Source organism: Camponotus vicinus, unplaced genomic scaffold (assembly GCF_025532165.1).
Source record: "Camponotus vicinus isolate PSW18456_S1 unplaced genomic scaffold, iyCamVici1.0 SCAF_4, whole genome shotgun sequence".
Taxonomy (NCBI): Eukaryota; Metazoa; Arthropoda; class Insecta; order Hymenoptera; family Formicidae; genus Camponotus; species Camponotus vicinus.
Window position 1 is genome coordinate 665691 of NW_028141976.1, and position 17201 is coordinate 682891.

Sequence of the window (17201 nt, forward strand, 5' to 3'; positions counted from 1 at the left end):
ATGCATGTTAGAAGAAGTTATCTTCGTAATATTTACAAAATGTTATCTTTGATTAAAAAAAAAACAGAAATAAGTTTGACTCAAGCCGTAAAATGTTCCACAGTTGAAGAGAAATTAAATGTGTTATGTGGCGAATCCAGCCATACAGCCTCATCTGAAAACTATTTTATTGATTCTACATATCGTCATGTAACTTCAAAGGAAACTTTGGTAATGAATGCAGAAGAGAAAGTAGCAAATCTACCGTTAATAAAAACTGCATTGGAACCTTTGGCAATGAATGCAGAAAGACAAGTAGTAAATATATTACCGTTGATAGAAATAGAAGCGAAAAAATCGTGGTCGTGCAATACTTCATGTAAAACTGACGATCCATTTTTAATTAATCGTTATCAGAAATTTCTTGAAACTATAAATACATGTACTTTAAAGAATGTACCCAAATTGATAGAAAATATTCATAAATGTACTATGAAAATTTCAAATGAAAAATTGGGCCATACGCGTAGCTGCCATATTGATTTAACACTTTGCGAAGGAATGTTTCTTCCAATTCAACTATTATTGCCTCATTTTCCACGAGTAAGATATATTAAGCGTTTAATTTATCAGCTTACAGATTTTTATCGAAAGATGGATAATCTGGATGAAGCATTAACTCATGCTGATTTAAACACATTAAATGAAATTGTAACTTCTGCACAAGAAAAAGCAGATATGTACAAACATCAACAGGCAGATACAATTCTGAGCGATGATGATATTATTTTTAAATATCATCAAGCGTTTAAGGCCTTGGTTAAGCGGTCAACAGACACACCACGGCATGCTTGCGTATCATGCGAAAAATTGTGTTATAAGAGAAATGTTTCTGAAGTCAATATTCTTCGAGAACAAATAAATATTCAAAGTTGGAGAGGTTTAATGGCACATATACAACAACAAGAAAATAATGCGCAATATATATGTACTTATTGTGCAGGTAAATTTCGTAAAGGCTTAATGCCTGCGTATTGCATCTTGAATAATCTTCTTACAAATGATGTACCCAAAGTAATATCATCTCTTAATACATTTGAAAAAATGATTATACAGAGAGCTAAAGCGTTTCAAACTGTCGTCAAAATGGGAACTGTTATTAATAAAAAGTTGCCTCAAAGGCAAATGGTACAAAAAGTTAAAGGTAGAACATTTCATTTACCACTTCCGTTACAGGAGACGTTGAATAAATTATGTTTGAATACTGACCCAATAAATATTAATAACGAATTATATATTTTAGTTAGAGGTATTCCGACCAAATCAAAGATTATTTGGGAAGAGATGGTTGATGTTAAAAAAATATTTGACGCTTTAACGTGGTTAAAGCGCAACAATGCTTTATACTCCCAAATTATACTGCCAAATGATCATAATGAATTAAACATTTTAGAACAATTAAAAAGTTCAGAGTTTCAAATGGAAGAGACAGAAGCGATATTAGGTGACGAATCTGACAATGAGTCATTAAATAATCTGGTAGAAGAAACGAAAAATGATGTAGAAGTTACATTAGACGATCAGCAGAAGGCAATGTTAACTCAAGTTACTGATGAAAATGACGGCTATTATGAACAATATACTATTTATCCCTTATATGAAAAGAAAGCAAATAAAACTTCGACAGACTTGTATCAAATGATAAAAATTCAGAATGCGCCTTTGGATAATCGTGAAAAAGATTTAGATTTAATGTGTTTTCCAGATTTATACCCTTTTGGTATTAATGGACAACATGAGATTAGGGAAGTTAAACTTCATGATTATGAATTTATTAAATGTCGTTTGACATCTAAACATCCACAGTACAGATTAAATCAACAATACTTATTTTATTTGTTGAATAATGCGAATATGCGTCAGTTAAGCCGTGGAATTTATCATAAATTGAATGTAACTAATCCTCAAGTTCGTTATACGGCTGCAGAGTATTTAGAAGCAATGTCAAAAGAACAGTTGGAATCTGATCTAACAACAATATTTTCCACACTTCGAAATACGGAACAATATTGGCGTAAACCGAGAAGTAATTTAAGGTGTATGACGCAGCATTACGGACCTGCGACATGGTTTTTAACACTAAGTCCGAGTGAATGGTTATGGGAAGATTTAGGTGAATATATTCGTGAAGTAAATGGATGGCATGATGCTTCCTTATCCGTTAGCGTACTTGTTGTTAAAGATTCTGTATCAACGTCCAGGTTTCTCGATAATAAATTTCGGGCAATGCTTGACTTCATTAACTCCAAAGATCATCCAATTGGAGAAGTAACGCACTATTTTTGGCGACGAGAATACCAAGGTAGAGGTATACAACATTTCCACTTATTAATTTGGATTAAAAATGCACCGATTTTTGGTGAATCTACAATTGAAGAAGTCTCCAAATTTATTTTACAATATATAAGCTGCAAAATGCCAGATGAAAATATTTCACCATTATTGTATAAACGTGTTGATACGCATCAGCGACATAAACATAACGATTATTGTCTTCGCTCTAAAAAAGTAGGACGTAAAGTTATTCGTCGATGTCGTTTTGGATTTCCTCCCGTTACTGAAACTTTCAATATGAGAGATGTGGCAACTTCGATAGCAGGTAGAAAACAATTGAAACATAAAAGTAGGCTTTATGATCTTCCTCGAATGGATAATGAAGTTAATATTAATGATTATAATCCTGTTCTTCTTACTGCATGGGAAGGTAATATGGATATACAATTTATTGGTGAAAAATCATCGCTTCTTACTTGGTACATTACTAAATATATAAATAAAGCGGGAAAATGTGAGTTGTCTGATTCTGTTCTTAATATTGAAAATAATAAGAACAAATCATTAGCAAGTCGTCTTTGGAATATGGGTTTGCGATTTATGAATAATAGAGAATGTGGAGCTCTAGAAGCTGCTGATACATTGTTAAGTATTCCTTTGTATGGAACTGATCGAAATACAACTATCAAATGGTTAGATGTTAACCAAATACGACGTAAAAGAATAAAAAACTGCAAGGAAATTGAAGCTCTTGATCCTGAATCTATAGATATATTTTATCCATCTTTAGTAGATGATCTTTATCCACATAGACCAAATGAACTAGAAAATATATCTCTTTATGAATTTGCACAGTGGTATGATATCTCGAAGATCAAACCTAAAAATAAGTATGTTGAGTATTATAAAATAGATAATGGTAAATATCTTAAGCGACGACAGCGTGGATATCTTATTGATCATTATAAAGTTAATGTTAATACACAACCAGAAAATTATTTCTTTTCGTTACTACTTATGTTTAAACCATGGCGAAAATTAGAAGATCTTAGAAACGGAGACGATACTTAGGCCGAATCGTTTCACAAAGAAAAACTGCATCTTGTAGAAGCGTTGCGATATCATGAAAAATTAGAAGAATTGCAAAAAGCATTTGAAACCGCAAAACAGTTAGTTCAGCAATGCCTAGACGACGATTTACAAAAACAACAGTCTCAGGATGATCCTGAAAATCCGATAGGTGTTCAAAATATAGAGGCTGGTGAAGCAATGCAAGATTTTAAAGATCTTGGTGATAAAGCAGTTCGCGAAATTGATGTATCTGAAATGATAGCAAAATTAAATACGGATCAAAAACGTGTATTCGATAAAGTTATCAATACTGTAGAGTCAGATGAATCAGTATTACGATTATATGTTAGCGGAGAAGGTGGTACTGGAAAAAGTTTCTTAATCAAGACTATTAAATGCTGGATAAAACAAAATCTCAACAAAGATACTGCTGTAGCAGCACCTACTGGTATAGCAGCATTTAATATAGATGGTTTGACAGTTCATAGATTGCTTCAATTACCCGTTGAACATGATCATACTCCTAAATATAAACAACTATCTGATCATGTATTGAAAGTTTTACGAGCAGATCTTAAAGATGTTATTCTTTTTATAATTGATGAAGTGTCAATGATATCTAATTTGACTTTAATGTATATACATCTTCGATTGTCTGAAATATTTGACACTAGTGATTGCGATGATGGTTGGTTTGGTCGAAAGCATATTCTTTTATTTGGAGACTTGCTTCAACTACCTCCTGTAGATGATCCTATTTTTAAACATTTATCAAATGAAAAAATTGCTAAATATCTTAGTTCCTTAAATGCGGTTAATTTATGGACTACATTATTTGACTATGATGAATTGACAATTAATATGCGCCAGCAAGGAGATGACTCTTACCGCGAGTTATTGTCGAGAATTCGTATCGGTTTACTAACAAAATCTGATTGTAAGATTCTGGAAAATAAAAAAATTTCTTTTAAAGCTGATTCCTTCGAATCTAGATTAAATGAGTTATGTACTTTCATTAACAATCTGTCATCAGACACCGTTTGTTTACTACCCACTTGTCATATGTGTGATGTTCTCAATGATGCAATGTTAAGCCGCATTGTTTCTAAAGAAATAATATTAATTGCTGAAGACACGATTGACTGTATTTCATATGTAAAAAAGAAAGTATTAAAAGTATTATCAAATAATGATGATGATAATTCTAGAACAGCTGGGCTTTCGAAAAAAATTATAATTAAAATTGGAGCGAAAGTTATGATACGGCGTAATATTGATGCTAGTTTGGGTCTTGTAAACGGTACAATTGCTAAAGTGATTTCAGTTGTACAAGATAATGATTACGTAGAAAAGATCAAACTTCTTTTACCATCAGGTTTAGAATATTTAATTGAAAGAGTAAGTGTTAAATTTGAGGTAGTGGATAGAGCGTACGTTGTCAGAAAACAATTTCCATTATCTTTGAGTTACGGCATCACTATTCATAAAAGCCAAGGATTAAGTTTGCAAAGTGCTATTATGGACATTGGTAACTCTGTATTTAATTGTGGCCAAACTTACGTTGCATTATCGCGAGTAACATCTTTAGAAGGATTATATTTAATTAACTTCGATCCTTCATCGGTAATAGCTAGCGAAGACGCAATTATTGAATATAATCGTCTAAAACAGATACACAAACCAAAAGCAGAAATTATTGCCATGTCAAAGGAACAGTATTACAAAGTGAAAGATGTTTTATGGGCGTTACCAAAAGTAGTTGCTTCTGTTCAAAAATCAAGTTTAGATCAAAATGTTCGACAAAGTACTGCTTGGGTCATGCATGGTTTTCCAAAATACAGATAAGGTTTCATGCTATGCAAATGCAGTATTACAGTGTTTATTGAATTTAAATGCCATTAGGCAGCAATTGTCCAATTGTGATAAATCAGATGTTTTACGTGTGTTAATGCATCGATATGAAAATGGAATATGTAATCTAAATACATACGCAATACGACAATGTTTAGGAGAATATTTTTCAAGTCCCGTAAAACGAAATGCATCTGATCTTTTTATGGCTCTTTGCGAAAAATATGATTGTATAAAAAGTTTGGTGAGGCATCAAATAACTTCTATTAGACGGTGTAAAACTTGTGATAATACAAAAACTATTGTTGATAATAATATTATTATTTCTGTTCCTATTAATAACTTGAAAAAGAAAAATTATAATCTTAATGATTTGTTAAATATTACGTTTTCACATTGGTGTCAGTCGCATAATGAATCGTGTGAATATTGTACTGAAAGTAATATAATATTAAAAAATGAAATAATATTGACAAAAAAGATAGTTGTGATTCGTTTAATATTTTTATCACAGGATAATAAATTAATGAAAGCAACACACAACTTTAATTTGAGTGCTATTCCAACAACTAAAGTATTAATAGATGGACAGTTGTATAAAGTGATGAATGCTATATTTGATCATGGCTCAAGTATCGATGAAGATTATTATATAAGTATGTGCAGAGAAGGAACATCTAATATTTGGATCGAAGCTAATGATGCTCAAGTTAAAAAAAGACAGTGGCCTAGAGGTGCTAAAAATGTTTACTTACTTTTTTTACAGAAGATGGCTAGTAAATAATATATATCGAAAGTTATAAAATAAAGAAGCAGTTAAAAAATTCTTTATTAAAAATATATTTATGTAATATCTAACTTGTGATTAATATTTAATTATTTAATAATTGTATTTCGATCAGTCCCATATAAAAGAATGTTGTAATGTATCAACAATAATTTCGTGAAGACTGCTTCATATTCTGCATTATTTATGAACTGTGAAAAAATATTTAGGTAAGTTGCCAACACTACCGTGTCTCTTGATAATTTGTCTTTATTTTCCTTACTATTAAAAATAGAATTAAATAACTCACTTTTTCTCCGTTCCATTTATATATTCAATGATAAATTAGATAAGCAAAGCAACGATTATTCATTAATGGATGTATAAGTATTAATTGTGAATAATAAATGTAGATTTCTAATGACATATTGATTTGTAATTATCCGTTATTTTTGCAATAAGAATAGCAAAGAAGTTTGAAGGATCTGAATATCTATATAGTAAGCAAAGAGGACCGTCGAATTTTAATGAAATATGACGGAGGTGGTGGCGGGTTCTTTGCTCATTTATTTAAAGATGTTTAACATATAGTACAAAAAAGAGTGATATCCCTAAAAAAATTACCCTTTTAAAAAAAAGGTAAAAAAAGGTGCTAAGTCCGCGTAAAAAACAGTATATGTATTTGCAAAATAGTGTATTATTAACTGTAAAAAACTATTGTAAAAAACCTGTCTCCAAAATAGTGTTATTTTAAAACTGTAAAAAACTACTGTAAAAAACCTATCTTCAAAATAGGATTATTTTAATCTACAAAATAGTTATTTTAATCTGCACAAAATAGTGTTATTTTAAACCGTAAAAAATTGTTCTACAAATTATTTTAATTTTGTGTAAAATTGTATATCCTACAAAAATAATGATATCAAAAATTGCGCTAAGTGAAAATAAAAACTTATAAAAATATTTTAATCAAAAAAAGTTATACAAAATAGTTGTTTTAATTTTCTACATTATATCCTAGAAAAATGATGATATCCAAAAATTACGCTAATTGAAAATAAAAACTTAAAATATTTTAACTAAAAAAAATTGTACAAAATAATTGTTTTAATTTCCTACAAATAATATTAAAAAGTTGCGCCAACTGAATAAAAATGTTCACTATAAAATATACATTTCTTTTTTATTTCCAATATTAAAAGAAAAATGATATTAAATGAATTGTAATATATCTATTATAAAAAATCGTTGAAAATATGAACAATCATATACATTGCAATAATCATATGCATATATCCTGAAAAATTTAATTAAAAAAAAAAAAGGAAATGATAATACAAAATACAAAATTAAAAATTATTAAAAAAATTAAAAATTAGAAATTAATAAAGAAATAAATAAAAATTTATATAAAAATTAAAAATTAATAAATATAAAAAAATTGTAGTTAAAAAACTTAGCGCTGCTACGTTGAATAATGTGCTAATGAAATTAGCAGCGCTAAGTTTTTTAACTACAATTTTTTTATATTTATTAATTTTTAATTTTTATATAAATTTTTATTTATTTCTTTATTAATTTCTAATTTTTAATTTTTTTAATAATTTTTAATTTTGTATTTTGTATTATCATTTCCTTTTTTTTTTTTAATTAAATTTTTCAGGATATATGCATATGATTATTGCAATGTATATGATTGTTCATATTTTCAACGATTTTTTATAATAGATATATTACAATTCATTTAATATCATTTTTCTTTTAATATTGGAAATAAAAAAGAAATGTATATTTTATAGTGAACATTTTTATTCAGTTGGCGCAACTTTTTAATATTATTTGTAGGAAATTAAAACAATTATTTTGTACAATTTTTTTTAGTTAAAATATTTTAAGTTTTTATTTTCAATTAGCGTAATTTTTGGATATCATCATTTTTCTAGGATATAATGTAGAAAATTAAAACAACTATTTTGTATAACTTTTTTTGATTAAAATATTTTTATAAGTTTTTATTTTCACTTAGCGCAATTTTTGATATCATTATTTTTGTAGGATATACAATTTTACACAAAATTAAAATAATTTGTAGAACAATTTTTTACGGTTTAAAATAACACTATTTTGTGCAGATTAAAATAACTATTTTGTAGATTAAAATAATCCTATTTTGAAGATAGGTTTTTTACAGTAGTTTTTTACATATATTAAACATAAGAAAATTATTTATTTTTCTTTACACCAATTGATTCCTCTCATTATTTTGTACATAAAAGTATTAAGGTAAGATAATCGAAAAAAGAATATTTTACAAGATATTTTACGGTTTATGTAAAATTAAGAAATGATTTCAAGCCTCATAACTCGGAAAGTACTTAATGAAAACTAATTTAATTATAGTGTTTTGGAAAGCTCTCGAGATGAGCTACAAGAATGTGTAATAAAAAATAGGGAGATTTTAAATTTCTATTTAAAAAATCCAAAGTGACCTTGCCTTGACCTTGACAACGCCACTTAAGGTCAAACCAATGGTACCATCTTATGTCCCCCTTCAAGCCATACAACTTATATCTGAAACATTTTTCGATTTAATGCAGTGTTTCTGAGATAAATGGTCTACCCTGTATATATTATATATATTTTATATTTATTATATTATTTATCTTTACAGAGTAATAAAATCTATTTTACATGAAATAAAATTTCAACAAGATTGTTTTTTGCGTGGAGCTTATTGTTATACTATAGTATACTATTGCTATAACTATTATTATTATTTTAATGATTATTTTATTTCAATGTTTTTATTTTAAGAATCTTTACATTATAAATAAAATCAAATATAAGTAGATCATTGAAAGGAAAATATGCGCAAGTCGCATTTCATTTGAAAGAAATGTAAACGGCTTCCTCTTCTCTTCTTCCAATGCTCTGCCTCGTTAAAAAAATCAATGTGTTTCAAGGAAATGAATATGAAAGAAAAATCTATTTTCACATTGGCAATACACTTTGCTGATAGATACGTATATAACGATAATTCTTAACATACCATTTGTGGGTTCTATATTCTATCGATATCAAATCTTGCACGAATAACAGATAACATTCAATTCTGAAAAAGAATTATAAAGATATAGATGTCTTTCAAAACTGAATTATTTTAAATTGTTTTAAATTGTATATTATATTTATGTCAATGCAAAAATATCTCTGATCAAGATTTAAATAAAAGAAAAAAAAGAAGATAAATATTCAAGGAATATAATCACATGTGATCTCTTTTGATTAATATGGAATAAAAATATATCATCCAAAAAAGAGATCATCTGTGTGTGTGTGTATGTGTGTGTGTGTGTGTGTGTGTGTGTGTGTGTGTGTGTGTGTGTGTGTGTGTGTGTGTGTGTGTGTGTGTAAATAAAGATCACTTGAATATGTTTTCACAATTTATTAGCGCTTTCATGACACATTGGGCATTTTAAAGATAACAATCAGTCACGTTCTACGAATCTCCAATAAATCTTGATATAGATTAGATTAACAACGAGTCGTTTGGCACGTTATTTGGTAAAATTTATATAACATTTCACAATAATTTGATGTTAATATCCATAAAATTTTATATCTTTATATATCCTATACACATCCTTAATATGCATTCATACTTGATATAATTCAAATAGATTCGCTTCCGTTTCTATCTCATTCTGCTAAAAGACGCCCACTCACTTTACGTTCATTTATTCAATTATTCATGCAAAAACAAACAAGTTATCAGAATCGCGTGAAAGAGAATAGAGGCTCTGTCTCTTTAGTGTGCGAGAACTAATAATTCCCAGCGGAAGAGAGGAAAAAGCGCAAGAATCTCTCGCCGAAGGAGGTATCATCAGCTACGAGCTCCAAGGTCTCTCTATAAATGCGTGGCGCTCGTATTGATAGCTTTAGTCGGTGGGAGGTCGGCCTTTCAGCATAAACGACGCAACGCACAAACATACGCGCACGCATTGAACATACACAACATTGTTTATTTTTTTTTTCTTCTCTCTCATGTGTACCTCCCACCAAATCCGCTTCTAGCCGCTTCGATCGCACGATCCACGACGATCGCGCATTCGACTCTGGAAAATCGCAAGTGCAGTAATGCAAAATAAAACTAGAGTGCCGCGAAATATTTCCTAGTGCGAACGACGCTTCTGTGTCCTTTTATGTCAAATCGAACGAGTCGAGGCGACTTGCTGTCGAGCTGTCAAGTTCGCGGCTCCGAAACGTAGTGAATGAGTTGCAGTTTTTCAGTGAAAAAACAGAGTGCATCGATCAATGATTTATCGCACAGACTGCATGACAGCGCAAAGTGAAAGGGAAATTTGTAGTTTGTCTAAATATGCAAAATATTCGCCATGTGATATGTAAAAATATACAAAAATCTAATATATGTATATGTGTACCATAAAATTAATAGTGCATCAACACTTTTAAATTAATTAGATATTAGATGCTTTTTTGTTTCCATTATTTAAGTTTTTCTCTATTATTATATGTTAATTAATGTAAAATAAAATTGTAAGAATATTTTGTAATCTTGAATCAAAAATTTAAAATTGTTATTAAATTAAAGAAAATTACTTTTTATTAAAATTTATAGTTTTTATTAAATTAAGAGAAAAGAGATAGATTTTATCAAATCAAAAATATAATAAAAAGAAAGAGAGAAAATTAAGTGCGATAAAGTAATCAGGTGTGATAAAGAGATGCAATAAATGCTGAATGCTAAATTTGAACGCTTCAACTGGGGCAAAAGTTCAGAAATTAATCAAGGATCGATTTTTATTTTAATTCATTATCGTCTTAAAAGAAGTACACAAAGTATTTCAATAAAAATAGTGAAATTACAATAAAATTTACTTAAATTTCTTTTAAAAAAATATATAATTCAGAATAGTTTATATAATTCAGAAATTTTTTTCCCTATATTTTCTTTATTCTTAAAATTCCTCCAAAAATATATAAAATATATTTTTACTATTTTTATATATGTATAATAATTGACACTACATTAAAAATTAAGTCGTAATGTAACAGAAAGTATTTTTTAAATTATGAAGGAATATTCCTGTTAATAGTAACAAGTCATGTTAAGAAGTAAACTGCGCTAAACAGCTTTGCGAGTGGTTTGTGTATTTAAGCTCGTATCGTGAAAACGAATCGGTACATTCACATCGTACATCTGTTTCTTCTGAATGCTCTTTTGTGTGGCTAGAATATAAGAATGTACGTTTATAAAACGCTTTTATGCAACTAGAATATATTTATAAAACGCTTTTGTGCAACTAGAGTATGTTTATAAAAACCTAAATAAGTGTATATGTTTATAATAACGATTTAAAAATAGACCTAGATATATAAGTGTGTATGTTTATAAGAACGACTTAAAAATAGATCTCGATCATGATCAAACCATCGCAATTGTATTATGCTATGACAGTGAATCAACATTGAAATGATATTTAATGCAAACGATTCAGAGTCTATCAATTAAGTAATTAATATAAACTCTCTCATGTAATCTCTGAAAAATATTAAAAATAATGTCGAATAAATTGTAAATTAAAAGTCATTAATTGTATCACTTTCTTATATGAGATAAAAGTTATATAAATTATTATTTATATTATAAATTAGGAATTATATATTTATATAAGAAGAAAGATATTTCTCGAAACTCGTGCCTCGAAAAGAAATCGAAAATGCTTGGTATTGTGTTAGTGTTACTAAATCCCTTCTTGCTTATCGGACTTCTTCTTGGTAGCTTGTACTTTTACCTTAGTGCGACTTTTGATTTTTGGCAATGTCGCGGCGTACCATTCAAAAAGCCGACCGTGCTCGTCGGAAACTTTGGTCCTCTGCTCCTATTCCGGAAATCACAAGCGGAAGGCATCAAAGAGATGTACCAGTGGTTCAAGGACGAAAGGTTCTTCGGTGCGTTCCGCGTAAGATCGCCCGTTCTGATCTTACGCGACCCCGATCTGGTGAAGAGTGTATTCGTCAAGGATTTTGCCTGCTTCACGAATCGTGGAATTCCAATCAATAACGCTCAGGTACTAAAACGCACACTATATTATTATTTTTCTTTTTTTTCAGATGAAAAACAGGTGGCTTTTCGAGCTCGTCTAATTGTACTAACTGAACATTTAACAATAACACGTATAGATCTCGGACGTAAAAAACTTTGATATCGAAATTTCAATTCCATTTTAATCAGGATCCACTCTCCGGCCACCTGTTCAACCTCGAAGGACGCAAGTGGAAGAACCTCAGATCGAAATTGACGCCCGCGTTCTCGTCGGGCAAGATGAAACGGATGTTCTACCTGTTGGTGGAATGTTGCGAGGAGCTGCAGAGACTCATCGACGCGAGTTGCAACGATGATCGCAGCACGATCGAGGTGCGGGAACTCGCGGCCAAGTTTACCATCGACGTCATCGGCAGCTGTGCCTTCGGCATACAGATAAACGCCCTCACCGACGAGGAATCCGAGTTTCACCAGGCAGCGAAGAGGCTCTCGAGGCCGAGTTACAAGGCGACCCTCTGGAGGATGCTGCGAACGGCCATGCCGGAATTGTACAGACTGCTGGGCGTGCAGGTCATCGATCCGACCGTCACCACATTCTTCAAGAACGTCGTGTCGCAGATGATCGGCCAAAGGGAGAGAATTGACGCTCGAAGACACGACTTCATGGACCTGCTGATCGAGCTGAAGAACAAGGGCGTTCTGGAGAACGAAAGCGGCGCGCAAATCTATGACAATGAGAACGCCCAGGCGGCGAAGGAAATCGGTAAAGTCATTTGCGAAAGAGAGCACATTCGTCTTTTTTTTATTCGCGAAGGTTAAAGATAAATTATGATTTTTATAGAATTAGACGAAGATGCTATTGCGGCGCAAGCGTTCGTCTTTTTCGCCGCCGGCTACGAAACGTCCTCGAGCACCATCGCGTTCTGTCTTCACGAGCTAGCTTTGAATCAGGAGATTCAAGAAAGAACTAGACGGGAGATACGCAACGCCCTAGGAGCGCGAGATAATAAATTAACATACGATGCTGTGCAAGAAATGAAATATCTCGATATGGTAATATTAGGTATGCACTTTAATATAACACAATTCAATGACAGATAGCTTTTCAAAGCCAACAAAGAGAATAATTATTCTATAGTTTTCTGATCTTAAATACAATTTTGGTCTCAGAACTGTACCACATCATAATTTCGAGAAATTTGCAATTAAAATTGCAAAAATGGTTATGAATTTATTATGAATTTTATTTTAATTTTGAATTTTAGAAAAATCTGACAAAATTGAATCTGACATATTATATTCATATATTACCATTGAATTATTCAATAACTTATAAAACCTTTATGTATAAATGTTTGCAAAAAAATATTTTTTTACATTTTTTTATTTGTTATATTAATTCTGTCACTTGAAATTTATTTTAACATTAGATTTGAATTCAACGATCCAAAAATACATTAAATTTGATAAATGATAAATTATATCGATAGTCCTTTTCATAACTTTAATCTCAATTTTCTCAAAATTGTAACATATATATTTCTGAGGTCAAAATCGTATCAAATATAAAAAAATTAATAACAAATGACTATTACTTTCCTTGATTTTTGTTATTGTTTATTATTATATTTATCAAAAAGATTTAATTTAGTTTTTAGTAAAAAATACAAATTTTTATTATCATATAGTAATAAGATTTAAATCCGAGTACATTCACCATAAAAGCCGTAATAAAAACAAAAATTTAGATCAAATAATTATTATAAAAATCTGTGTAGAGACTCTCAGAAAGTATCCGCCTGCTCCACTGATATCTCGAAAGTGCGAGTACAATTACCAGATACCGAATAGTAAAGTGGAACTGCCACCCGGTATGCGGGTGATTATACCAATTTATGGCTTCCATCACGATCCAAATTATTATCCCGATCCGATGAAATTCAATCCTGAGAGATTTACAGAAGAGAATAAACGCACGAGGCACCCTTACACGTATCTTCCATTTGGAGAAGGACCACGAAATTGCATAGGTATCGTTTTTTTACTTATTTATTACTTTTCCTTGATATTCCCTTTTTATTGTAATATTATAATATTGTAATATTTTATTGTAATATAAGTCAAATTTTTTAACTATAAAATTATGTAAAAAGGTTTTGGGATTTCCCAAAAATTTCCTATGTTCAGCTTTTGATATATCTTGTGCCATGGGATTCCTATACATATTTTTTATTTCTTTTCTTAAAAATAAAAACGATGCAATAAATTGTCAGCGAACGCTGAAATTTAGAACGTCGTAAATAAAAATGAACGCGTTTAAGCAACGTTCATATATGAACAACCGATTCAATTTTAATTCTTCTGCAGAATGGCTGTAAATAGTAATGGCGAATTAAGCAAACAGCTGGAATTTATAATCTGCTGACTCAACACACATTGTTACGTCACGCATTACTTCGCTCGTATGAACCATATAAAGTCTGTTTGTAGTTAGCGGCCAAAAACAGTGATAGAATGATTTGGCATGTTGATAAGAAAAATCATATCTGTAGAGAGAATTTATAAATACCAATGTAATCTCACGCTTATCGATTCATAGATGCTTTAACGAACTTCATCTTTGCTCGTCATTTATCTTTATTACTCCAAAAGCAAGATAATACTGAATTATCTAATTTAATTAGCACTTAACTCGTTATATTATCACCTTAATCACTCACTTAATTAGCTTAATATTTAATTACAATAATTTTCAAATAAGAAATTATATACAATTATATACAATAATTAATACAAATAAGAAAACATATTTTTAGAAATTGCATAATATACGCGAAACTTATTCGATATATAATTTATTTAATAAATATTTACTTCTCTCTCGAGAGCAAGATGCAAAATTGCTCGAGCAAATTTATGCGATTATGGAGGACAACAACCGTGATAATATACCGTGTAATTTTCTATGCAAAAAAACATCCGTTACAATTCGATAAGCTTGCCTCGAAACCGTTATTAAATCGGTTGTTATTAAATAACTGATACGTCATAATCGCTGAGACGGCGTAACTTGATTTTGCAATCTTGCAGGAATGCGATTCGCGTTGCTGCAAATCAAGATGGGGATAATATCATTCCTCAAGAATCATCGAGTCGAGATATGCGAAAGATCAATCGTGCCGATAAAATTTAGCAGACGGAGTCTCGTGACCACGAGCGAGAGGGGATTTTGGCTCGCCATCACTCCATCCTCCTAGATCTGTAGAAATTTCTATTTTAAAAAAGTTTTAATAGGAATATAAGTGATTAAAATATTAAACACGTGTATAAAATCGCAATCATAAATATATCATACTTAATAATATATGTACTTAATTGGCAGCAAAGATAGAACATCAACTATTGTTTCTGTGTATTTTACTTAATTAATCTACACCTCAGAATTAGAAGTATTTTAAAAAGGAGATTCGTTAAATTAATTAAGCTTATATTTTTATGTTGTATTTTATTCGCCCTGGAATCCAAATATGCTATAGAGAAATTTAGAGAAATTTTCTCAATTTTAAAAATATAATCCTTTTTTTCTCTGAAAAGTCAAAAACTGCCTTAAGCTTCTTTCTAATTCTGAGAATTTTAATCAAAAAATATATCCAATAAATCGCAAAAAAGAATAAATAATTTTTGCTAGCTTTATTAGAAAATAACAGAAATTGACACATACACAAAATTATTAGAATATTATTGATCACTTATGTTACATCAATTTAATTATCTGTCATAACTTTTACGATCGCTTTTAGGGATTTATGTACGCGCATAAATAATGACTCTTAATGTAATGTATGAGAGATAATATTAATCTAATTTAATCGAAGAAATAATATGTATGTGTATGCATGTGTATAAGCTGCTCTTTTATATATATGTATATACTATAATACTTATAAAAAAGTATCAAAACAACACATATATCTTTATTATAATTATTTAGAATGATTTTCCATAACAAAACAATTTGCATTGAGCAAATATAATTACACCATACTTATGTGTCGAATATTGGCGTTTTTATTTATACATATTTGATAAAAGAAATTGACACATACAAAATCATTAGAATATTATTGATCACTTATGTTACATTAATTTAATTACAACTAAGTTTCGGAGAGTTACCTGATCTTTTACGCTGCTTTTGCAAAAATTAGCTAATTAGCTCCAAAAAACACTTCATTCTCGTTCTTGTAAAATATATGTTTATAATAATATATTTACAATAATATATTTATAATAATATGCAATAATTGTACGCATATAGAAACAAAATATACCGTGTGTATTGAAATGCAAATTTTTTTATTTACTTCTTATACCGTAACATGCAAATAAGTTACACGCGCTTGCTTTGCTTTCTAATGCAAAACCTTACTCTTAAAACTTCTCTATATACATATATTTTATCGCACACGTGTACTCTTTTAAAACAGAGAGGGTAAGAGAGCTCAGTACAGCTTCGTCAATCAACTGGCGATATAAACAAACAGCTCTCGTAAGTATAAATACAACAGTCGACTATGTCGCTATGCGCTGTGTGTGTGTGTACATACACACACACACACACACACACACACACACACACACATATATATATATATATATATATATATACACTCCTGGACAAAATTAATGCATAATTTTTTTTTTTTCACTTTTTCTTTAAAAGCTGATATTTAAATTTTAACGAAAAATTTTAAAGGAAAAGTGAAAAAAAAGTTATGCATTAATTTTGTCCAGGAATATATATATATATATATATATATACCCACACAACATTATGTCGTCTTAAAGAAGTCTTAAAGACGTCATGAAATTTCTAAAGACGTCTTAAGAAGTTATCAGAATTACATCTTTATGACGTCTTTAAGACGTCTTATGTCCCGATTTAAGATATCTGTCGGGCATTGTTTTAAGACGTCTCACTCAAGACGTCCCAATCAAGACATAATTAAATGTCTCACTCAGGATGTTATAAAGACGTCTCAGACATTTCAATTAAGACGACTTTTAGACGTGCGTAATTCGGTCGGTAAAATAGCTGCATTGATTTATTGATTTATTCTATAATAAATAATA

At 29.9% G+C, this 17201-nt stretch overlaps 1 protein-coding gene and 1 pseudogene across 1 annotated transcript; both read left to right on the forward strand.

Annotated features, from left to right (window-relative positions):
• On the forward strand, positions 1-5517 carry LOC145969960 (uncharacterized; annotated as a pseudogene).
• Positions 5518-9646: 4129 nt separating this feature from the next.
• Positions 9647-16033, forward strand: LOC145969967 (putative cytochrome P450 6a13). Its single transcript, XM_083096306.1, has 5 exons — positions 9647-12093; positions 12258-12831; positions 12910-13131; positions 13847-14098; positions 15159-16033. The coding sequence occupies exons 1-5, from the start codon at positions 11743-11745 to the stop codon at positions 15323-15325; spliced, it is 1566 nt and encodes a 521-aa protein (XP_082952432.1). The 5' UTR covers positions 9647-11742; the 3' UTR covers positions 15326-16033.
• Positions 16034-17201: the final 1168 nt, after the last annotated feature.